General features: G+C 45.0%; 1 protein-coding gene across 1 annotated transcript in view; it reads right to left on the bottom strand.

Annotated features, from left to right (window-relative positions):
- ZMYM4 (zinc finger MYM-type containing 4) overlaps positions 1 to 26229 on the bottom strand; it is a 118427-nt gene that overhangs the window by 35423 nt on the left and 56775 nt on the right. The window contains 5 exon segments of the mRNA XM_056557205.1: positions 305 to 619; positions 715 to 830; positions 1804 to 1954; positions 8185 to 8397; positions 16750 to 16924. Coding sequence (XP_056413180.1) covers positions 305 to 619; positions 715 to 830; positions 1804 to 1954; positions 8185 to 8397; positions 16750 to 16924 — 970 coding nt within the window.

Genomic DNA, 26229 nt, shown 5'->3' with positions numbered 1-26229 from the left:
GTCCAAACTTTTGGTCTGTACTGTACATGTATATATTTGAGATTAAAAACAAACTACATTTATAGCTTTATCACAGGGAAAAAAAAAAAGGAAAAACAACAGTGAGGAATTTGGGTGGGAGGGTTTGAATAAATTCCTCCACAACATAATTCAGAAAAGGGGTAACTGTAGAAGGAGAATTAAATCAAATAGAACTATTGTTTTAGCCCCGCCATCATGAACGTGACACAACGTAACAATCAGTTTTATCACTGGTTTTAATGCATAGCTTTACATAACCATGCCCTTGGCATCCAGCTTTTACCTTGTAATCCAAAAGTTCAGGCTTATTGGCAAATAGTCGGCTGCACTGCAGGCACCTCAGCTTCACAGAAAGACGTGAAAAGGTGTTTTGTTGCTGGGATTGGGATTGTGATTGTGCTGCAGCTAGTCTCTGCAGACCAACAGCTGCCGAACTGCTAACAGTAGAAGTGGAGGCCGTTGATGTAGCTGAGACCACAGATGGTGTGCTATTCCCAGCTTGCGTTGCGGTCCCAGCATTGACGCTCATAATCACTTGGCCTTGGGACAGGGGGACTACAGAAGAATTCATGCCAGCTTGAGGCTTGCTGAATAGGTTCTGTTAAGATAAACAAAATACAGGTGAACAGAGAGTTGGTGAAAGCTGAATAATAATTCATAACATTTTAGGCTTTTTTTTTTGTCAAGACTCACCTGAAAGGATACCACACAGTTGTAGGTGCAGAAATTTCGGATGCTCCCATCAGACATTGCCAAATGATACTGAGGCACAGCCATCATTTTACAGCTGTTACACTGGATCTGTATGCCTTTTAATTAGAAATATAATGAGTCTCCACCATGAATGTTTAGTTGCACTTTAATAAGGAATGCAAACAGAGGATCTAAAAATATACTACTATTCTCATGTGCCTTCTTTTATCATCTGTACTTTTCATAGTTTTTCAGGTTATTTTTTCTGGAAGTTCTTTCTACCGCCTCAAAAATATGTAAATTCAACCACTAGTGGCCTGCCAAACAACTAAAAAAGTATGTCTGGTTCACAAATGACTCCGTAAGAATATACCATGACATCCTTGCAGAATCAACAGCTGTATGGAAATTGTGCAGGAGCGAAGAGCCGCACGTCAGCAACTTTCGTACTCTTCCAGAGAGTAGGCAGACAGTTTACTATCAACTCTACCTAACACAGTTCAACAGACAGCAGTGGGTATTGGAGGACTGTTTTCCCCTTTAATTGGGGATAATAGGTCAGGCTCAGGTAAAAAATTCAACTATATATATATATATATATATATATATATATATATATATATATATATATATATATATATATATATATATATATATATATATATATATATATACACATATACATATACATACATATACATATACATATACATATATATATATATATACATACACACATATACATACACACATACATACATACATACACAATGTAAACATACTTTTAAAACAAGTGTAAATAAAATGTAAAAAATAAAAAAGTAAACAAAATGAAATTTAAAATTACTAATATAAAAGTGACAAAATAAATCCTATGTATCACAGAGAAAGATGCTAAAATGATTTAATTATTTGAACAACTGAATGAGAAAAACTTTTATAGCTTTCAAATCCACATGTGCTAAAAACAAAAACGTGTCTTGTCATAAAGGTGAGAAACAGGCCCACTTCTGAAGTGGTAAAAACATTTTTTTACTAAGTTAAACTTTTAAATATGTTATATGGACAGAAAAAAAAGTTGATATATACCTGATGATGTGACACTCTGGACTCTGTAGGCAGACAAACAATTTACAGAGCAATACAGCTCAATGCGGCCCGCACTGTTGGTGTTCTCTATCATTTCTGCTGATGAACGTAATGTTTTACATAGTGCACATGGAGTGATCTTAGCAGATTTCTGGTGGGGGAAAAAGGCTCATAATAAAAAAAATTCAGTCTCCTTAAAATGTTTTTCATTCTATTTATTATTAAAAATGTAAGTACAGTTGTGTGGTATGGGTGTTTGTCGTATATCATATCTAGCACCCAACTTATTTCAATGTATTATACTGAAAAATAATTGAATAGTAAGCGCTGTATTATACACACAAGTTACAAACTGACCTATAGATCGTATGGTTGCTGATAAAAATCGGTGGTTGCTGTGTAAGTGTACTGATCCCACCACAATGCTGTTACAGCGCGATCGCTGTGTATTGCAGTGAAGGAGGTACCGCTCTGCAGACACGTGGGCTCCCTGAAGTGGTGTTCCAGAGGTTGCAAGTGGTTCTTACTGAATTGACTCCAGGATGTAGCGGGTTACTTCTTTTAATGTTTCCTAGAGTGTTACTTTATGAAGGGTCCCGTCTCTAGGAAGGAGCGTGGATTGCAGTGGGAGCGTGCCCCGGCCGGTGACACCTCTACCAACTTGCACGCACGCTACGATCAGGTTAAGGTTCCGACTGAATGTGTTGTGAGTGACGTCACTATGGTATCCTCAGCAGTCCACAAGGCTATCGACGTACGTTTCTTAAGTCTCGGCTTCCTTCGTCTGGATTGCCTTAATGGACCATTAGTTCTCTCTTATAGCTGTGCGCTCCTGGTGTTAACTCCTCCTTCCTCGTCAATGAGCCTGATGTTAACTCCTTCCTTGCCAGTTTTTTTCCTCCACACACAGTTCAGAAAGTTATATTCCTATAGAAATGCAAATAGTTCTAGTTCGGCATTCAAGCCGTGGGGAGTCAGGGAATTTAAATTAAAAATCCACTTAGTTTCACTGCGGGATAGTAATGAAATGTAGTTGCCTCCCCTCCAATGGGGGGCCACCATTTCTAATCCACGGAATGTCGAGGACTTCACAGATTGATGGTGCATTGCTTTATAATTTAAGGATAGAGGATGACCCTCATATCCTCTCTGAATATTATATATAGGTTCTTTAATGCAAGTACCTATTTGCCTTTTGGTGCGCCCCACATAGATCTTCTCACAGGGGCACATTATTACATAAATTACCCCTTGTGACTTACAGTGTATGTGGCTTTTTATTTTATATTCCGTTTGTTTTTTACTGTCCATTATGCTAAATTTTGGTTGTTTATTGTCCATGGCATTGCAAGCTTTACACCTTTTGCACGGATAGAAGCCATTTTTTTAAATGTAAAAAATTAGCACTGTTTCCATTATTTTTATGCATGTCTGTTTTATTCTTTATGGTGGGTGCTATAAAGTTCCCTATGTCTTGGGCCTTTTTGTACACAAAAGATGGTGCTCTCGGAATCATTTCTCCCAAAATTTTGTCCTACAATAAGATATCCCAGTGTTTTTTTTTTTACAATTTTCTGGAATTTGAAGCTGTGTTTGTTAGATTGGGTTATTATAGGAATTTTTATATATCCATCTGAATCTGTCCCTTCTTTTTCCTTAATTTTTTTGTCTTTGGTGGTTATTAATTTTTCTCTATCAGTGTGTAATATTTGTTGTTGGATAATGCTCAGATTTTCTTCCTTATATCCTTTACTAGTAAATTTCTTCTTTAGTTCCTCAGACTCCTGGTTATATTTGGATTCCTCTGTGCAGTTCCTGTGGAGCCTTAGGAACTGGCTCCTGGGGATGTTCCTCAACCAGATGGGTAAGTGACAACTATCCATCTCTATGAATGATTTGCTGTCAGTAGGTTTCAAATATGTATGGGTAGTTATTTGATTATCTACAATATTTATGGTGAGATCTAAGAAATGGACTGTAGTCTGACTACAAGACGCTGTAAAGGTTAAAAACAATTGATTTTTATTAAGATCCGCTAAAAACGTAGACAGACTATCAGGTACTCCTTTCCATATAAATAAAATATCGTCAATGAACCTACTTTATATGGAAAGGAGGACCTGATAGTCTGTCTACGTTTTTAGAGGATCTTAATAAAAATCAATTCTTTTTAACCTTTACAGCGTCTTGTAGTCAGACTACAGTCCCTTTTTTAGACCTCACCATAAATATTGTAGATAATCAAATAAACTACCCATACATATTCGAAACCTACTGACAGCAAATCACTCATACAGATGGATAGTTGTCACTTACCCATCTGGTTGAGGAACATCCCCAGGAGCCAGTTCCTAAGGCTCCACAGGAACTGCACAGAGGAATCCAAATATAACCAGGAGTCGGAGGAACTAAAGAAGAAATTTACTAGTAAAGGATATAAGCGCATAGACGTAACTTGTGTAGACGTTACTCGTCTGGGGTAGGAGGAAATATGTTAAGGGAACATCACAAAAATCAAGAACAACATATTTCATATGCAATATATTTATTAAAGTACAACACTAATCGTGTAGCGACTGGTGTGGGCCAGTATTATTTACATACACACAATTGGATAGTATACATTGGATCGAGGATGAGTCAGGCGTAACTGGTATATCCCTATCTAATAGCCCTGCCTGGCGATACTGTAGGTCCCCTGTCCTAATGACCTGGGCCTACACTGGAACCTCCTAGTGACCCTAGGCTACAGAGGGGACAGTAAAACAATATTGCTGCGTCGCCAGGAAGCAGTTGAGCAAGGCTATTGGCCCAATAGATCCAATATAAAGTATAATATATAAGATATAACGCACTAAAAAGGATAAGGATAACCATACATGTGGTTTTAAGGATAAACATACATGTGGTAAATACAATACAATATCAAGACCCGAGGAAGGTAGCCAGGGGTATGTAATAGTATTCACGTTTCAAACCCACAGTTGTATGTGTTGCATAGATAAAGATATACATATGCATTTGACAGAGATTGCATTAATCTAACGCGTTTCGCTAATCCATGTGGGTACAGATAGCTCCTTAGGGATTATAGTCGAGAATACTGCAGAACTAGGGTCATGGGAGACCGTACATATAGTAGCAATGCATCATCACATGTAGAATGAAGAAGCGTACAGTAGATATACTTATATGATGATATAGTGAAAGTGACACACTGATCTGGACAGCTGCGTATGAGTATCAATCTTGGGTCCGGGTGCTTGGTAACTCCTCTTAATATGATGATGGAAGGGGTCCCCACTCAGATGAAGTAGAGTAGGTATAGATACTTTTGCATAAGTGTACCCGGTGGGCAATGTTCGATGTAAGAGATGATCCTCGATCGGGAGCAACCAGGTCTGGTCCCTCGGCGTCCGTGTGATACAGCTGTCCGCGAGTCAATGAGGCGTCCACGAGCTGCGCCCGTTAAGACGCCGTGAGACCGGAAATTCAAATGCATATGTATATCTTTATCTATGCAACACATACAACTGTGGGTTTGAAACGTAAATACTATTACATACCCCTGGCTACCTTCCTCGGGTCTTGATATTGTATTGTATTTACCACATGTATGTTTATCCTTAAAACATTTTTAGTGCGCTATATTTAATATATTATACTTTATATTGGATCTATTGGGCCAATAGCCTTGCTCAACCGCTTCCTGGCGACGCAGCAATATTGTTTTACTGTCCCCTCTGCAGCCTAAGGTCACTAGGAGGTTCCAGTGTAGGCCCAGGTCATTAGGACAGGGGACCTACAGTATCGCCAGGCAGGGCTATTAGATAGGGATATACCAGTTACGCCTTACTCATCCTCGATCCAATGTATACTATCCAATTGTGTGTATGTAAATAATACTGGCCCACACCAGTCGCTACACGATTACAGTGTTGTACTTTAATAAATATATTGCATATGAAATATGTTGTTCTTGATTTTTTTTTTGTAAAGGATATAAGGAAGAAAATCTGAGCATTATCCAACAACAAATATTACACACTGATAGAGAAAAATTAATAACCACCAAGACAAAAAAATTAAGGAAAAAGAAGGGACAGATTCAGATGGATATATAAAAATTCCTATAATAACCCAATCTAACAAACACAGCTTCAAATTCCAGAAAATTGTAAAAAAAAAAAAAAACACTGGGATATCTTATTGTAGGACAAAATTTTGGGAGAAATGATTCCGAGAGCACCATCTTTTGTCTACAAAAAGGCCCAAGACATAGGGAACTTTATAGCACCCACCATAAAGAATAAAACAGACATGCATAAAAATAATGGAAACAGTGCTAATTTTTTACATTTAAAAAATGGCTTCTATCCATGCAAAAGGTGTAAAGCTTGCAATGCCATGGACAATAAACAACCAAAATTTAGCATAATTGACAGTAAAAAACAAACGGAATATAAAATAAAAAGCCACATACACTGTAAGTCACAAGGGGTAATTTATGTCATAATATGCCCCTGTGAGAAGATCTATGTGGGGCGCACCAAAAGGCAAATAGGTACTTGCAATAAAGAACCTATATATAATATTCAGAGAGGATATGAGGGTCATCCTCTATCCTTACATTATAAAACAATGCACCATCAATCTGTGAAGTCCTCGACATTCCGTGGATTAGAAATGGTGGCCCCCCATTGGAGGGGTGGCAACTACATTTCATTACTATCCCCCTGTGAAACTAAGTGGATTTTTAATTTAAATTCCCTGACTCCCCACGGCTTGAATGCCGAACTAGAACTATTTGCATTCATATAGGAATATAACTATCTGAACTATGTGTGGGGGGAAAAAACTGTCAAGGAAGGAGTTAACATCAGGTTCATTGACGAGGAAGGAGGAGTTAACACCAGGAGAGCACAGCTATAAGAGAGAACTAATGGTCCATTAAGGCAATCCAGACAAAGGAAGCCGAGACTTCTGAAACGTACGTCGATAGCCTTGTGGACTGCTGAGGATACCATAGTGACGTCACTCACAACACACTCAGTCGGAACCTTAACCTGATCGTAGCGTGCGTGCAAGTTGGTAGAGGTGTCACCGGCCGGGGCACGCTCCCACTGCAATCCACGCTCCTTCCTAGTGACCGGACCCTTCATAAAGTAACACTCTAGGAAACAACATTAAAAGAAGTAACCCGCTACATCCTGGAGTCAATTCAGTAAGAACCACTTGCAACCTCTGGAACACCACTTCAGGGAGCCCACGTATCTAGAGAGCGGTACCTCCTTCACTGCAATACACAGCGATCGCGCTGTAACAGCATTGCTGTGGGATCATTACACTTACACCGCAACCACCGATTTTTATCAGCAACCATACTATTTTTGGTCAGTTTGTAACTTGTGTGTATGATACAGCGCTTACTATTCAATTATTTTTCAGTATATTACTTTCAACACACAGTGTGCATCCATAGGGGAGCACATTTATAGTAAAGCAGCAGTACAATCACACATCAAACCAGACCCATCCAGCGCTATTGATCTTTTTTATTCTCTAATTTCAATGTATAATGTTTTGTTTTACCCCCTAATCCACCTGATACATTATACTTTACACTACAGTGGTCCCTCAAGTTACAATATTAATTGGTTCCAGGACTACCATTGTATGTTGAAACCATTGTATGTTGAGACCATAACTCTATGGAAACCTGGTAGTTGGTTCTGAAGCTACCAAAATGTCATCCAAAAATAGGAAAAAGTGAGGATTAAAGAAAAATAAGTAGATAACTAATACAGATAAAGCAAATCCTTACATATAAAAGTAAGAAAGATCTGCTGGGAGCTGTAAATCACTGTCTATGTAGAGGACATGAGCTTCTTCAGGGTCCTGTACAGTATACACAGTGTCCCAAAAAAGTAGAATGGAGCCACCCTTATTTTGTGTCCAAAGGAGCAACTAACCGTGGTACAGTTTGAGTTGCACAGAACATGTAATACCTCACTGTACTATAAGGGGCACTACCAGACAGGAATTCAGTGCATACACTTCATTAATACAGGTGTTTTACCAATGAATGTCTATTCTGATTGGTCAGTTCTTCCAGCCATTGACATGTTTCACAGATCTGGACTGTCTTGTAGCATTGTATGTTGAGTCTGTTTTCAAGTTACAATGGTCCAGAAAAGACCATTGTATGTTGAAACTATTGTATGTTGAGGCCATTGTAAGTTTAGGGATCACTGTATACCTATTATAGAATACCATACAATTCAGCATATTCTGATTCTTACACACACATAGACACACTATGATGAATGAAAATATTCAAAAAATATCTATAACTAGAATGAGGAAAGATGTTGTATTCACCTGTTTGAAGGCGGTCACACAAGAGGAACTGCAGAACTTTTTGCACTGACCATCAATGTTGAGCAAGTGACACTGTCCAGAGCCACTATAGCAGTATCCCCCACAATTTTCACAACAGTTCATAGTCAGGTTGTTGGCAGAGCGAAATTTGGAAAAGCAGACATCGCTGCAGAGCTTGTGAACCACATTCTGGTAGTTTACTTCATGTCGGATCTAAAAGCAAAAAAGTAGATTTTTTTTATGCTTACCGTAAAATCTCTTTCTTGGAGGATCCATTGGGGGACACAGAGACCATGGGTATATCTTGCTGACACCATTCCTGGCGGGATATACCTCGCCTACACCTGAGCTAATCAGTTTAGTCCCAAAGCAGCAGGAGAGGACAGACAGGAAGAAACCAGCAGGTGTTCGAGGAAACCAGACAAAAAAGGAACAGAACACAACCCCTCAGACGGAAAACCGAACCATAGCAACAAACACAATGGGTGGGTGCTGTGTCCCCCCCAATAGATGCTCCGAGAAAGAGATTTTAAGGCAAGCATAAAAAATTCTCTTTTCTCGGTCAGCTCCATTGGGGATACAGACAGTTGGATGCACCAAAGCAGTCCCTGGGGTGGGAAAAATACCCAACTCAGAATCAAGCAGAAGATTGAGCCACTGCTGCCTGCAATACTTTGCGACAAAAACCAGCGTCAGCTGACGCAAATGTGTGCACCTGGTAGAATTTAGTAAAAGTGTGCAAGGACGACCAGTTGGTTACCTTACAGACTTGCAAGGCCGAAGCCCTATTGCGGAGAGCCCAAGCCCCAACCGAACGTGTGAAATGCGCAGTCACCCGAAAAAGGTGGGACCTTCCCTTTACGACGGCATGATTCCGAGATGACAGAACGGATCCACCGCGAAATGGTCGCCTTGGAAGACGGAAGACCCTTGCGACCACCCTTCGGAATCACAAAGGAGTCACCCTGCCGAAAGGAGGAGGTGACTGAAAGATGGATCCGGACAGCTCGAACAATGTCCAGACTATGTAGGGAATGCGCCTTAGGGTTGGATGGAGCAGGACAAAATGAATGAAGAAAGATCCCCTCTTTCATGTGAAAGGGGGAAACCACCTTGGGCAAGAAGGAGGGAGGCGGCCAAAAACACCACCTTGTCCTAATGCAGGACCAAGAAGGGAAAGTGACAAAAAAGAGCCACCAGCTTGGAGACCCTCCTAATGGAGGTAATCACGATGAGGAAGGCGACCTTCCACGAAAGGATACGAAGAGAGGAGTCCTGGAGAGGTTCGAACGGAGCCTCCCTCAAAGCGCTAAGCACTAGGTTGAGATCCCAAGGAGTGGGAGACCTGAATGGCGGCGCCCCATGGGCCACACCCTGCAGGAACGTGCGGACGTGAGAATTGGAAGCCAATGGCCGTTGAAACAGAATAGAAAGGGCTGACACTTGACCTTTAAGAGAGCTGAGTGCCAAGCACTAATCCAGACCGGATTGCAAAAAAGCAGGAAGATGTGGAAAAAAGAAAAAACAACCGGGGAGACAGACTGAGCCTCACAGTACCGGAAATAAGCCCATCAAGTGCGGTGGTAAATCCTAGCGAAGGAAGGCTTCCGAGCCCGAAGCATGGTGCGAATGACCCCGGAAGAAAATCCAGAGCTCTCAAAACCGCGGTTTCAACCGCCACGCTGTCAAATGCAGCAACAGTAAATCTCGGGGTGAACTGGAAGATGCAGTGGTGCGTCGGTGACCAGCCGAATTACATCAGCGTATCACACACGCCTGGGCCAGTCTGGAGCCACCAGAATGGCGGGAACGCACTCCACCTTGAGTTTCCTTAGAACCCTGGGCAGGAGCGGGAGAGGAAGGAAGATGGAAGGACGACCATGGGATGATAAGTGTGTCCACCGCCAGAGGGTCTCTGCAAAAACGCCTCCGGATCCGCGGAGGAGTGGCTGAGGAAGTCTGTTTCCCAATTCTCCACACCCGGAATGTGGATCGCGGAGAGGGCGGGAACTCGAGTATCGGCAGAGAGCAGAATCTTGGAGACCTCCTCCCTCTGCCCTGGCGATTGATATATGCCACTGCCGTTGCATTGTCCGATTGGACACGGACCGGACAACCCTGTAGCAGGATCTCCCAGTGAAGGTGGCAAACAAAGATGGCACGGAGCTCCAGAAGATTGATAAGAAGGTGAGTCTTCTGGGGAGACCAGCGACCTCAGACCGTCTGGTCCTGAAACACACCTCCCCAACCCTAGAGACGCGCATCGGTCGTGACGACCTGCCAGTGGAGGGGAAGAAATAACCGCCCCTGGAGAAGGAGTGGAGAGTGGAGTCACCACAGAAAAGACCGACGAACGGAGGGTGGCAGAAGAATCCAGCGATCCAGAGTAGACTGCAACTTGTCCCACCGGGCCAAGATGGCCAGCTGGAGAAGGAGATAGCGGAACTGTCGAAAGGGACCACCTCCATGGCTGCCACCATCCGGCCCAGTATGTCCATGCAGAAGCAAAACGGAGCAAGAGAGGGGCGCTATAGCCAACGGACACCCTTCTGCAGGGAGCACCGCTAGTCCAACAGAAGACTAACACAGGCGGCTGTCGTGTCGGAAAGGAGACCCAGAAAGACAAGAGACTGGGAGGGAAACAGGTTTTCCTGGTTGATCACCCAACCGAAGGCGGACAGAGTTTGTACCGTGAGATGAAGGCTCTCCAAGATCATCCAGTTAAGGGAGGACCAAGATCCCCTAGGCCCGAAGGATGGCAATCACCGCCGCCATGACTTTGATGAAAACCCTGGGAGCCGTAGCTAGGCCAAAAGGAAGAGCCACAAACTGAAAGTGACCCGCAGGGACAGCAAAGCGGTGGAAACTCTGATGGGCGGAGAAAATGGGGATATGCAGATAGGCATCCCAGATATCCACTGAAGAAAAACTCCCCCTGATCCATGGACGCCACGTCAGAGCGGAGGGACTCCATGCGAAAATTACGTAGCCGCAAATGGCGATTGAGTAGCTTGAGGTCCAGAATGGGGCAGGCAGAGCCTTCTTTCTTGGGGACCACAAAGAGATTCGAGTAGAACCTCGAAAAACTGGAGGGACTAGCACAATCACTCCCTGAGCGAGGAGGGTACTTAAAGACCTGAAATGCCACCGCCAAAGAAGGGGAACAAGCAACCCGGGGAAGGGAAGCAAACTATCAGTTAACCATCGGATATGATTTCCCGGACCCAGGAGTCCTGAATCTGCGCTAGCCAAACATCCTGGAAAAGAGACAAACGCCCTCCCACCCGAGAAGAGGACACAGGTGGGGGCGTCCCTCCAGGAGGAGGGAGGCTTACGGTTACCAGACTTGGCCATGAAACTGCCAGAACGGTTGTCTGACTTCCAGGAAGGACGTGCCTTGAAAGAAGGGGCTTTCCGAGATTGGGAGTGCGCCTGCTTGGAAGGGCAATCCGATGCAAAGGACCGAAAGGAAGGCGCCTTCCGACGGGGTTCGGAGCGGCAAGGTTTGTTCTGCGGCAGCAGAGAACTTTTTCCTCCAGTAGCTTGGGAAATAATTTAATCTAGGAGTTTCTCAAAGAGCCGAGAACCTGAGAAAGGTAACTCTGTTAGAGATTTCTTTGAAGCAGCATCTGCATCCCATGCCTTCAGCCACATGGAGCGATGAATCGCAACCAAATTACCCGAGGCAAAGGCCGTGCATCAGGCGGACTCCAAGGCCGCTGAACAGAGGAAGCCTCCAGCCTGAGAAAGTTGGAGAGAGAGATCCGCCAAGTCCTCCCGAGGGGCGCCTGACAGGATGCCCTCTCGTAGATGAGAAGCCCAAATCAAAACTGCCTTGGTCACCCATGCGAAAAGCGAAAGTGGGTAGCAAGGACAAACCTGCCGCTTCAAAGGAAAATTTTGCCAAGTTCTCGATCTTCTTGTCCGCAGGATCCTTAAAGGATTGCTGCGTCCGCCAGAGGCAGGGTAGTAGATTTGGACAGATGAGAAACTGGAGGATCAACTGTAGGTGGCGCCGTCCACTTGGAAACCAGATCCAGAGGAAAGGGAAACTGAGCTTGAATCTTCTTGGTTCCCTGGAATCGTTTGTCAGGATGCTTCCAAGCCGCTACCAACAAGGCATCAAATTCAGCATCAGAACTGAAAGCCTTAAGGGAACACCAAGTGGCGAAAAGAAACTGCCGGATCAGGATCCGAAGTTCTTGGGTCCTCCAGATGAAATGTGTCCCTGATGGCGGACACCAAGATGTCCACCATATCAGACACGGCAGAGTGGTCCTCATGATACGAGGTGGATTCCGACCCATCATCCGCTACTCCCCTTGGAGAGTGGGAGCCTTAGACTGAGGTGTGTTAGACCTAGAACAAGGAGTCGGGGACCAGGGATGGTCACGGGGGAGCGGCCCCTAGAGTTTAGGCGCTGCCGGCAAGCTGGGAAAGAAGAGCAAGAACTACGGGAAAAGGGTCTATACCGATTAGGGATCGACAGATTATCGGTTTGGCCGATATTATCGGCCAATATTCACGATTTTGGACGTTATCGGCAATTACCTTGCCGATAATCCGATAATGCCCCGCCCCCCGCCACTGCCCCACTGCCTCCCCGGTTTTATAATTACCTGTTCCCGGGGTCCACGCTATTTCTGGCTCCTGCGCGTCCTGTCTTGCGCACAGTGACAGCTCAGGAGTACGGCGCCGGAGACAGAAGTAGAGTGGACCCCGGGCCCAGGTAATTATAAATAAGGGGGGGGGGGGGGAGGGTTCTTGCGGTGCGCCGGGTGGTGTCGCCGGGGGGGGGGGGGGGGGGGGGGTAAATAGCAGTTAACTAATACCTGAATATCGGTATAAGTCATCGGCAATCGGCCCTAATCTCCACAGAATATCGGTATCGGCTCTGAAGAAAAAACAATATCGGTCGATCCCTAATCCCGATTTCGCAACTCTGGAGAAGAGCCTGACGAAATCCCGTTAGGGCGCTTGTGAGGGCACTGGAAGTGGGGGTCAGGAGAGATAGAGCGGGACTCCAAGGCAGAAGCCACTGACCCTAAGCCAGGTCAGAGATCAACTGAGAAAGGGAAGAAACCCACTCTGGGGGAGGGGTGGACATCGCACATTTCAGGGGGACATCCTGAGATACAGACACAGGAGGGATGGTGCGCATGCGGGAGCAGGCAGAACAGGTGGAATCAGTAGAACCACCAGGCATTTTGGTCTTGTAGCCCACGCAAGAGCAGTAGGTAACTAAGGCTGTGGCCGCCGTCTGGGGGGGGAGGTTCGGGTCTCGAGTCGGAATTAAGTGCTAGTAAGGAAGCAGTCAGCAATTAAATTAAGAGCAATCTCACCCAGGTCCTGTGTCCCACAGCTGGAGCGGAGAAGCAGGCTGTAGCTGTCCTGTGTCCCACAGCTGGAGAGGCAGGCAGGAAGGTGGGAGTAGAGAAGCAGGCTGCACAGACCACACCCAGATGTACCCCATTGGAGGAGGAGAGAGAAGTACAGAAGCTGTCCCCCACCGCCCCCCCCCCCCCCCCCAAAACGGCAGAAGGAGGAGGCCGGGAGCCCTGCCAGTGAGCACGAATGCGAGAAGTGAGCAGAGTTAAGTGCCGGACCAGGCCGTAGCCTCAACTAGTTTCCTGACCGCTGCACAACTTGACTGAGAAGAGGGCGAAAATGAAAGTAAAATGAAAGTAAACTGAAGAGCCGGCTGCGCGACAGCAGCCCAGATGACAGGCGCTGCGTTTGGCGTGTCGGAACAGAATGAAAATGAAGTAAGCAGTGTCAGGGATGGCGAAGGGGAGGGGGAGGAGAGCTGTCCCGCGGTCCCCAGTGTCCCAACACTGCAAATATAAAGAATGAAGCCCGTATCCCCCTAAAGCAAGGAGGGAAGAAGAAGGGGGGGGGGGGGGATACTCACCCAGTGACCAGCACATACTCACTTAAGATGTCTTTAGCCATCTATTTGTCACCTACGTCATGTCAGGCTGAGACAGCGGGACGAGCAGGAAAGGTAGGGGGACCCAGCCGCTGGTGGGAAGGGGTTAACAGTGCATACTCTATGCCCCGTGCCCTTTAGCCACATATGGGGGGGGGGGGGGAACAGGTAGCACCATGCTCCTGAATCCCACCTAAAAATAAATAAATATATAAATAAAAAGGAGAAAAGAACCTACCACAGGCCCTAGCTATAAAATAAAAAAGAAGACCAGGTCTGGAGAGCTCCATTGTATGCCTAGTATCAGCCTCCTAGTAGCAGCAAGATATACCCACGGTCTCTGTGTCCCTCAATGGAGCCGACCGAGAAATTCAGGATTATGACAATATTCAAAAGTGGTGCTGATTATGAGAAGAAAGCAAATATTCTTTGTGTCACATACAATTCTCTTTTAGCAAATTATATAACATATCTAATGCCCAGGAAGTCTTCTTCTGCTTGTTTAAATCCTGGGGATTGTGATCCACGTCTGGTAAGCATGTCCACCTCCACAACTATTTTGGAAACAGGTGATTGAGGTGACCCATAGTTGCAGGGATTTACTGTGAGAAACGACTATTCCTATCGGTTGCCACATGTACAGTTATTGCCCCGAGATTGAAAGATAGCCATCCTCTCGTTCTACTCAACATGGTTTGGAGACCATGGTTGGACTACATGGAAACATCTGATTTTAGACTTATTTTATGCCCTCTAAACAACCTTATTTCTCTGTATGCATACTTTTAAGACCCACCACAGCATGTGTGGCCTCCAAGTGCTCTTTCTTTAATGTGAGTGACTATAATTTTGATGTGTACTAATTTGTTACATTGTTTTTGGTTACTTGCCCTTTTTTCAGACATTGTACTTTGCCATTTTACACACTCCCCTATGATGCTACAATAGTTTATTATCTGCTATGTTATGAAGGCTTTGTTCACACTTTGCATTTCCCCTCGAATTCAGACATGTCTTATTATTTTGCAGAATCCGTAATGCAGAATTTCCACTGAGTGAATCCTCATTGAAAATAACGTGCACAAAAATTTGAGGAATTTCCTAATTTTTGTGAACATGGCCTAGGTATCCAATAAGATTTTATATCCTATAAGAGAGTAACGCATTTGGCCTTAATGACCGTCCAGTCTTCATTTTTGCATTTAGTTTTTTTATTCCTTGCCTTTTAACCTTCTATAATGTAGAAAATAACATATGTATATTCACCTATAGTTTCTTATGCATATATAGTATTCTAGAGAAAAGTTACCCTGCCGCTTTTTCTCCAAATATACTGGACTCACCCCAAACATATCTTTTTATTAAAGTTATTCTAGAATACTATATTTGCATAAAAAACTATAGGCGATTAGAACAGACTAGACCAGAGAATGGTAATCTTTATGTTTTCTATATGTTTCTTAGGTTGTACAGGGTACACAACCTTATTTAAACTAGTTCTCGTTGGGTCCTATTTAGGCTACTGTTGGGCTACCCATTTCTTTATAGTCAACATTATATAAATATTAGTAAAACACATTGGTTAAAAAAATTTATATATTTTTGTCCCTGCAGCTATTGACTGTTTGTGTCTGTAAAGAGACCAAATACAGGAAATGTGGGCAGGACAAGCGGTCCTTAGTGCACAGAGCCCCGCACGTCCTCACTGCAGGGCAAGCAGTGCTCTGTGCAGTAAGGCTCTATGACATGCCTCGGTTCACACAGTAGGATGATTGACAAGCCAGGAGCCTGCACAGAGCCCTGCTTGACCTACCCTTACTTCCCTTAAAGAGTACCTGTCACCAAATAAAACTTTTAATATAGTCTTCCTTGTGTAATAAGCAGACACTTTCACTTGCTTTTAAAATTAGCAACATAAATATGTTTAAAATTTAATAGAAAAAACGGCCACTAGGTGGCTCTGTTCTGTTCCCTGCCACAATTAATACAGTGAGTTCGGTCTCCTCCCGGCCAGGCAGGAGTCTGAATTCAGGAAGTGTTTCTCTGCACTGAGCTTGATTGACAGCTGCACAGAAAGTGAAAGTTACACAGATTCTCACAGAAAGCTGCACAGACTAAAACCTGCAGGAGAGTCTCACTGATAGAAACACACAGACTGAAAAATGAACAGAGCCAGAGGTTTTCTATTCACCACAGCACTACAACCATGTGTGGGCGGAAGTGATCCCCCAGCAGGCTTCAGTGATTTTTTGCCAGCAGGGAAACGTCCACTTTATCCTGCTGGGAAATTGCACAATGCGAGCTAGAAGAAAGGTACGACACACAGCTTTTTAAAGCTCCGAAATTAATTTTAAAGGGCAAGAGGGGTGTTAGGAGTCCTTAGATGAACATAGCCTAAGGTAGTTAAGAACAGTTTATTTGGTGACAGGTACTTTTTAACACTTCACAATGTAACTAGACATAATTTCAGTATAACATAATCCCACCTAGGATTTAAATATACATCATGGCGCGGGAAGGGGTAACAACATTAAAAAGCCAAGCACCTGTGCTTGGTTAGAGCTCTTTGGACATGTTATCCTTCCATCTCTAATTACATATAGGATTTAGTAGAATTTTTGGTGTTGCTTACTTACCACTGCATTTTTCAAACATACGCTGCACTTCGTAGAAATGCTATTGGTGTGAATTGTAACTGTAGCCTTCCTCTTTAACTCATAGGACGACAGACAGGCTTGACTGCAGAAGTCCTTACTGCCACTAGGATTGTCAAACTGGGCTGTAATAACATCCTTGGGGTCTGCAATAATTCTGATGAAAGGGCACAAATAAAGCAGGAAGAAAAGAAAAAAAAGAATTTAGCAGGATGGAGAGGGAGTAGTAAGGTGAACTTGCACTATGCAGTTTTGGCTGCAGCTTTGAAGCCAAAACCAGGTATGGATCATATGTGTTAGTAGGGCTGGGCGGTATATCGGTTCATACCGAATACCGAATTTTTTGGGCTGCACGATATGAATTTTCCCCCATACCGCAATACTGGTTGGGCCCCTCCCCCTCGGGAATGTATTATCAGCCCAGCACAGCGCTGTCCCCACATTGGGGAACTATAACTATGTTACCCGCAGCGCTGTTCTGCCCCCCCCCCCCCCCCCCCAAATTAGTGATCAGCCCAGCAAAGTACTACTCACAGATGTCACACCTTCAAGCACTGCCCCCCTCCTCTTTGTTGGGGGGCCGCCGGCGATGGAACTCTCTGTACGCCAGTGGTCTCCAACCTGCAGACCTCCAGTTGTTGCAAAACTACAACTCCCAGCATGCCCGGACAGCCAACAGCTGTCCGGGCATGCTGGGAGTTGTAGTTTTGCAACAGCTGGAGGTCCGCAGGTTGGAGACCACTGCTGTACGCTGTATCCCTATGCCCAGGCTGCAAAAGACAGAAAATAAACTTTAAACTCGCCTACGGCCACACGCTGAGGACTGGAATGTCGGACAGCCGTCAGCCTATCACCAGCCGGAGCGATATCCCGCCCCGGCCAGTGATAGGCTGAGCCCACTGTCATGTAAGAAGCTGTCCAGAGCTCCTTACATTACAGTGGGCTCAGCCTATCACTGGCCGGGGCGGGACATCGCTCCGGCCGGCGATAGGCTGACGGCTGTCCGACATTCCAGTTCCCAGCGTGTGTGGCCGTAGGTGAGTTTAAAGTTTATTTTCAGTATCTTTTGCTGCCCGGGCATAGGGATACAGCGTACAGCAGTGGTCTCCAACCTGCGGACCTCCATCTGTTGCAAAACTACAACTCCCAGCATGCCCGGACAGCAGTTGGCTGTCCGGGCATGCTGGGAGTTGTAGTTTTGCAACAACTGGAGGTCCGCAGGTTGGAGACCACTGGCGTACAGTGAGTTCCATCGCCGGCGGCCCCCAACAAAGAGGAGGAGGGCAGTGCTTGAAGGTGACATCGGTGAGTAGTACCCCGCTGGGCTGATCACTAATTGGGGGGAGCAGAACAGTGCAGGCGGGTCACATGATTGGGGGGGGGGGGTTCATCGAACACCGCGCGCGGGTCACATGATTTGGGGGGTGAAAATACTGTTATATACCATGGAACCGCCGTAAGTTAAAAAAAAAAATACTGTGATACACATATCTGGTCATACCGCCCAGCCCTATGTGTTAGATAATATAGGTAACAGATGCAACTTCTACCCTTTTTTTTAATATGCTTCTGGTGTGAAATGGATTCAAAAAGAAAAAAAAATTCGAATGTATTATGATCTACACCTGGTTTTAGCTGTAAAGCTCTAGCAAAACTGCAGTAAGAGCAGCTTCAAACATTAGTGGAACACATTTTATTAACTGCTTAAAATTAGATTTTCAATTAAAGTTTTATTCTAAATGGTTAGTAAACTAAATATTTGGACTTTTTATTCTAGAAAAATAAACTCCATTTGAAGTGCATCTGTAAAATTAGCATACTTAATCTTCATATTTAACAACAACTGTACAGTAACCCTATTATTTAGGGGCTGCAATGACAATGAAAAAGAAACAAAAACAAAAAATATACATACTTACCTACCCCTGTGAAGTCTTCCTTTACCATGCTGAATGCTTCAGCTGCTACTTCCAAGAAAGTGTTCTCGGCAGTGATTGCCCACTCAGCGATCCACTGACTGATGCAGGATACCACTACAGCCAGTCACTAACTACAAAGATGTGTCCATTTATGAAGTAGCAGCCAGAGCGATCAGTGGGGGACCCAAATATGTGTGTTTTTATTGTCAATGTGGCCCCAGCAACATAAAAAATAAAATAAAAAGTTTAATATTCGAATAACTCAACTTTATTGTGTATTCTATGCTGAAGAGGCACCTCTTCGGTGGCATGATCTCCCCATGTGTGCTCCCGTCATTTGTAACCAGAGAAAGGAGGAAGGTTTTCATTCACATGTAATAAAGCACAATGGCTGTGAGTGCTGTTTGTAAACGGTTGCCAGTTCCTGCAAATACTAAGCAGCACTATCTGAACGAATAAGTGGTTACTTAGAGAACTACAATGTCTGCAGTCTTATGTTGTGGGTTCTGCATATACCTCTGCTTGGCACTTGGATTCTCACCCAGCATAAAGAAGACTCAAATTATAACATCAAATTAGTGTCATACGGGTGTGCTTAAAATATAACTTTTAATAATTTCTCTAAAAGTCACCAAAATCAAATAGTGCCTATGCACCAAATCACCTATTATACAAATTATGGTGTATCTGCCAATCACATGGTCATCCGGGCAGTCATGGGCCCAGACCAGCCCGAATGCCAATATGCATCAAAAAGAACAGCCGATGCGTTTCTGCCTCTTATATTAACAGAGGCGTCATCAGGGTGGTTTTATAAACAAGAAGGAGAGTTATTACCACATAGAAGCCAGTTTATGGCAAATATATAAAAAATACAAAGTAAAATGTATTATTTATGGCCAATAGAGGGAGCAACATATTATATCATAGACCTTTTGCACAATGAGGGAAATATCCCTCCACCTGTAAGGAGAAAAAACCTGCAAAGGAATCATGTATAGCAGTAGTGCCATTGCAATTATCCCCTCTATATAGCCTCAGGATGCCACGTTATTCACCTGCAAAATCAAAGCAAGACAGGCACAGAAAGGCCAGTTCAGTACACAACCTGCTAAGACAACGACGGGGGTATGTAGTTACATTCCCCTATCTACTTACGGTTAGTGGCTATGTCCCGAACGTGCAGACAACCTGCTGTTGTGCAGGGAGCCAAGAACTCAGTCTCTGGCCGCCTAGTATGGCGGTGTCTCTGCATCTGAAGTAGTTTCCGTCAGAGAGCAGAAGTAATGCGCTTAGCTCTACCCATCTCCGTGACGCTAGCGGAGATGGGTGTAACGTCACCTAGCCAATGGCGCATGCTCAGTATACACCGCTCCCGAACAGTGGCCGAACTAGTACGAAAACATGCAACGGATTACTGGTAGGTATATAGCGCACTTGTATTGGTGTGGATGATACCATTCCCGATAAAGATATTAAGAACAATAGAATTGTATGGAGTATGGCTCTGAGGCAAAAGCAAAGGGGGACACTAGTAGGGTAATGTTCACATTTTGGAGAGCAACTATATAAAATATAGACCTATATATGCACATGGTGTCATGTGCATCTATTTGGACAATATTGACCAATCTGGGGCACAATAAGGTTTGACCTATCAGGGAGTTGACAGGGAATAGCAGGGACCTAGTGGGTACTAATTCTCCCTAATTAGCCCTAGGTTATTACCTTAAAGGAGATATCCAGTGGTGACTCAGTGGTGAGCAACTTATCCCCTATCCTAAGGATAGGGGATAAGTTGCAGATCGCGGGGGGTCCGACAGCTGGGGCCCCCTGCGATCTCCTGTACGGAGCCCCGACAGCCTGCGGGAAGGGGGCGTGTCGACCTCCGCACGAAGCGGCGACCGACACGCCCCCTCAATACAACTCTATGGCAGAGCCGAAGCGCTGCCTTCGGCAATCTCCGGCTCTGCCATAGAGATGTATTGAGGGGGCGTGTCGGCCGCCGCCTCGTGCGGGGGTCGACACCCGCTATCTGGGCCGAGAGCCGGGGCCCCGTACAGAGAGATCGCAGGGGACCCCAGCGGTCGGACCCCCCGCGATCTCAAACTTATCCCCTATCCTTAGGATAGGGGATAAGTTTTTCACCACTGGACTACCCCTTTAAGCCTAGGCAGGCTGGCCGCCCTAAAAAGGGCAGTCCCGCACAGGAACCTCACAGGAACCTATTTATTACCTATTGTACCCTAAAAACTAGGAGTGACCAATAGCTCCTTCTTGGCTTACTAAAGCCCTCCCTATCTGCCTACTATGTCACTCCAGTGCCCCAGTTGATGTTTGCTACAGGAAACATGCGAAATTTAATTGTTCATTCAACCCTCCGGGCATAACCGTGCCCAGGCGGTGAATCCACCGGCATTCTCTCTGTAGCAACACTTTGTCCAAGTCTGCTCATCTTTGTGAGGGGGTCAATTTGTCAATACCTACAAAGTGTAATGCAGAAGGGTCCCCATCATGTTTCTCATGTAGATGGTTAGCTAACGATGTATCTCTTTTATTCCTAACATCGCCCACATGCTCCAGAACTCTTTTGCAGAACTCTCTAAGTGTCTTTCCCACATATAGTAGTGGGCAGGGGCAGTAGGCTACATAAATAATGGCTTACGAGGAGCAGTTGATAAAATACTTGATAGGTATGGAGATGCGCTGTCCAGGTGTTAAACTTCTTGTTTTGACCACATATTGGCAGGCCCTACAGTGTCCACACCTATTGCACCCCTCGGTTTTACCAAGCCGATCCAACCAGTTGGTGGTGCCCATATCCATCGGCTGAAGATGACTCAACCAGCATGTCTCCCAAACTACGACCCCTTCTATATGTGATCTGGGGGGATGGTCCAATGATGTCCTGTAGGTCCCTATCCATGTGCAATACATCCGTACGAGTTACGACCCTCACCTCGTGGCCAAAACAAACCACCAAATCAATAACACCACTTATAGACCGCTCTGTTGTCCAGGATGCTCCTTCTGACAAGACACAAATAATGAATCTATTTAGCCATGTACTAACTGAGGCACAATACTCAGTATTACTCAAAGGGCTCTCATTTGTACCAACTGTTAAATATGATGAATTCACATGGACAAAAGATCTAAATCTCTTTATTCGTAAACTACGGTGGCACAAGTTTTTCAAAATAAAAATAGGAGAGAGGGACAAAATATGGGCCTGTCTGAGGAGGAACTTGTGGCTGCCAGAGATTTAGTAACTTTACTTGATGACAATGAACATCCTTTGGGTAGGGGCCCTTTTACAGACCTCAAACTCACCAGCAGAAGCTTTCCCCCATTGGGAGATACCTCTTGTATCGAGGTGTTTCTCAAGCTGGTACTTCGAGACCTGAAAAAGATCCCCAGTATGGGTAATATATGCGGGACAATCTGACCTATCTGGAAAGACTTGCCATTAAACAATTACAGGACAATCAACAGCTAATCATAAAGGCCTCGGATAAAGGGGGCAACATTGTCCTCCTGGATCGTACTAAATATATTAGAATGTGCAGAAGGTTATTGGATGATAAAGACACCTATGAAGTATTGCAAATAGACACGACCTCTGAGAACAGTGATCCCTCAACTTACAATAGCCTCGATATACAATAGTTTCAACATACAATAGTCTTTTCTGGACCATTGTAACTTGAAACCAGACTCAACATACAATGCTAATGGAATCTGCGAAACGTGTCAATGGCTGGAAGAACCAATCGGATGGATATTTCACTGGTAAAATCTGTGTATTCCTAAAGTGCATTCAGTGACTGGTGTCTGGCTGCGTCCCCTACAGTACAGGGAGGTATTACATGTTCTGTTCTGCTCTTTACCTGTGCCAGGGTTAGCTGCTCCTTTGGACATCAAGTGAGGGCGGCTCCTTTTTCCTTTTTTTTAGGACATTGTGTGTTCTTTACAGGACCCTGAAGAAGCTCCTGTCCTCTACACAGACCAGTGTTTCCCAAAGAGGGTGCCTAAAGCTGTTGCAAAACTACAACTCCCAGCATGCCCGGAAAGCCTTCGTCTGTCCGGGCATGCTGGGAGTTATAGTTTTGCAACAGCTGGAGGCACCCTGGTTGGGAAACACTTAAATAGACAGTGATTTACAGCTCCCGGCAGATATTTCTTTTATGTGCAAGGATTTGCTTTATCTGGATTAGTTATCTACTTATTTTTCTTTAATTCTCACTTTTTCCTATTTTTGGATGACATTTTGGTGGCTTCAGAACCAATTACCAGGTTTCCATAGAGTTCTGGTCTCAACATATGATGGTTTCAACATACAATGGTCGTCCCAGAACCAATTAATATTGCAACTTGAGGGACCACTGCACATCCAGGAATTGGTACCTTTGCTCAAAAAGCACATGAGCAGGGACTAATAGACTCAAATGAGCTTGATTTCCTCATGCCGTCCAAACCAACCATTCCAACATTGTACGCCTTCCCGAAGGTCCATAAAGGCCTCATACCACTAAAAGGCCGCCCGATAGTTTCAGGAATTGGAGGTATGGCGCAGAATTTGGGAATATACATTGACCGTATTCTTAGGCAATTTGTATTCACCCTCCCATCATACTTGCGGGATACAATGGACTTGCTCAGACATTTGAACGGTATCACCATGAACGAGGGGTCCATTCTCGCAAGTATTGACGTGGAGGCGCTATATTCATCGATCCGCCATGATATTGGATTACAAGCCTGTGAATACTTTCTTAAAATGCGAGGAACTGAATATCATGAACACAATGTACTTGTACTACAGCTGTTACAATTTGTCCTCACTAGGAACTTTTTTCTCTTTAACGGCGTCGTCTTCCACCAAATAAGGGGGACCACCATGGGGTCCCCCTGTGCCCCTAGCTATGCCAACTTGACGTTAGGATGGTGGGAGGCGACGCACGTGTTTCATGATGAGCGGGTCTCCTTCAGTAGCCAGATATCAATCTGGCTACGTTTCATAGACGACATATTCGTACTGTGGAACGGGTCAGCTGGAGAATTTGAACAACTTGTTAACTACATTAACAGTAATGACATTGGGTTATACTTCACATTTGAGACTAATGAGGAAACCCTAAGCTTCCTGGATGTTAAAATCTACAAAGGACGCAGAGGTTGCCCTTCGGAGCACTATATTTCGTAAACAAACTGCGACGAACAGCCTCCTGAGGTGGGAGAGCTGCCACCCGGGCCCCCTTAAAAGGGGGATCCCGAAGGGGCAGTTTCTCCGCCTCAGGAGGAACTGTTTGTCGACGAAGGAATTTAGAAGGGAGGCATCAGCGATTTAAGTACAGATGGTATCCAGATTATTTACTCACTAGGGCCTATCAAACAGCAAGTCAGGCACCTAGAAATAGTCTCCTCATACCTAGGATTACTCCAGATGTGCAGCCACAAACCAGAGTAATTGGCACATTTGTTAAGATGTCCACAGAGGTTCGTAACATTAGCCAACAATGGGATGTATTGCACATGGATAGGAACCTACAGGACATCATTGGACCATCCCCCCAGATCACATATAGAAGGGGTCATGGTTAGGGAGACATGCTGGTTGAGAGCCATCTTCAGCCAATGGATATGGGCACCACAAACTGGTTGGGTCGGCTTGGTAAAATCGGGGGGTGCAATAGGTGTGGACACTGTAGGGCCTGCCAATATGTGGTCAAAACAAGAAGTTTAACACCTGGACAGCGCATCCCCATACCCTTCAAGTATTTTATCAACTGCTCCCCGAAAGCCATTATTTATGTAGCCTACTGCCCCTGCCCACTACTATATGTGGAAAAGACACAGAGTTCCGCAAAAGAGTTCTGGAGCATGTGGGCGATGTTAGGAATAAAAGAGATATATCGTTAGCTAACCACCTACATGAGAAACATGATGGGGACCCTTCTGCATTACACTTTGTAGGTATTGACAAATTGACCCCCTCACAAAGAGGAGGAGGCTTGGACAAAGTGTTGCTACAGAGAGAATGCTGGTGGATTCACTGCCTGGGCACGGTTGCTAATTAGGGAGAATTAGTACCCACTAGGTCCCTGCTATTCCCTGTCATCTCCCTGATAGGTCAAACCTTATTGTGCCCCAGATTGGTCAATATTGTCCAAATAGATGCACATGACACCATGTGCATTTATAGGTCTATATTTTATATAGTTGCTCTACAAAATGTGAACATTACCCTACTAGTGTCCCCCTTTGCTGTTGCCTCCGAGCCATACTCCATACAATTCTATTGTTCTTAATGGCCTTATCGGGAATGGTATCATCCACACTGATACAAGTGCGCTATATACCTACCAGTAATCCGTTGCACGTTTTCGTACTAGTTCGGCCACTGTTCGGGAGCGGTGTATACTGAGCATGCGTCATTGGCTAGGTGACGTTACACCCATCTCCGCTAGCGTCACGGAGATGGGTGGAGCTAAGCGCATTACTTCTGCTCTCTGCCGGAAACTACGTCAGATGCCGAGACACCGCCATACTAGGCGGCCAGAGCCGGAGTTCTCGGCTCCCTGCACAACAGCAGGTTGTCTGTACGTTCGGGACATAGCCACTAACCGTGAGTAGATAGGGGAATGTAACTACATACCCCCGTCATCGTCTTAGCAGGTTGTGTACTGAACGGGCCTTTCTGTGCCTGTCTTGCCACGAGCGCTAATGGTGACGCCCCGTTAGGGACATCGCGGGGGGTCCCAGCTGTCGAACCCCTCGCAATCGAACACTTATCCCCTATCCTGTGGATAGGGGATAAGTGTCATACCGCTGCAGTTGTCCTTTAATGAAAATAACGCATTCGGGTAGGGTCACGCATGCCGTATAGAAATTGTTGGATGATATACTGTTACAAAAAGAAAGCAGTTTGATCTTTGAATTGCAGTCCATAGCCCCGGCTGTCTAAATGAAAAAAAATAATTTCTTCCGTTTCCTGTGACATGTATACTCCTGACAGCATTTATCTACCAGAATATTACAAATATATACAGTATAGCTGCCTCGTCTTTGCAAAATTCATTCAGAACGATAGATTGATTTAAAAGATACATCTAGGACTTTGTGAATACAAACAGCCACAATAACTTTAAAGGGGTACTCCGGTGCTTACACATCTTATCCCCTATTTAAAGGATAGGGGATAAGATGCTTGATCGCGGGAGTCCCGCCACTGGTGACCCCAGGGATCTTGCACGCGGCACCCAGTTTGTAATTAGTCCCGGGAGCGTGTTCGCTCCGGGTCGGATTATGGGCGACTAAAGGGCGGGCGGCGTGTGACAGCTATCACGCCCCCTCCAGTAGGCTTGCATTGAGGGGCGGAGCATGACATCACACGGGGGCGGAGGCGTGACGTCATATGCCGCCGGCCATGTGGTCGCCGGTAATCAGAGCCGGAGCGAACATGCTCCGGGGACTGATTACAAACGGGGTGCCGCGTGCAAGATCCCGGGGGTCCCCAGCGGCGGGACTCCCGCGATCAGGC

Source organism: Hyla sarda, chromosome 2 (genome assembly GCF_029499605.1).
Source record: "Hyla sarda isolate aHylSar1 chromosome 2, aHylSar1.hap1, whole genome shotgun sequence".
In the NCBI taxonomy this organism is placed as follows: domain Eukaryota; kingdom Metazoa; phylum Chordata; class Amphibia; order Anura; family Hylidae; genus Hyla; species Hyla sarda.
This window is presented reverse-complemented; position numbering and strand designations above follow the sequence as displayed.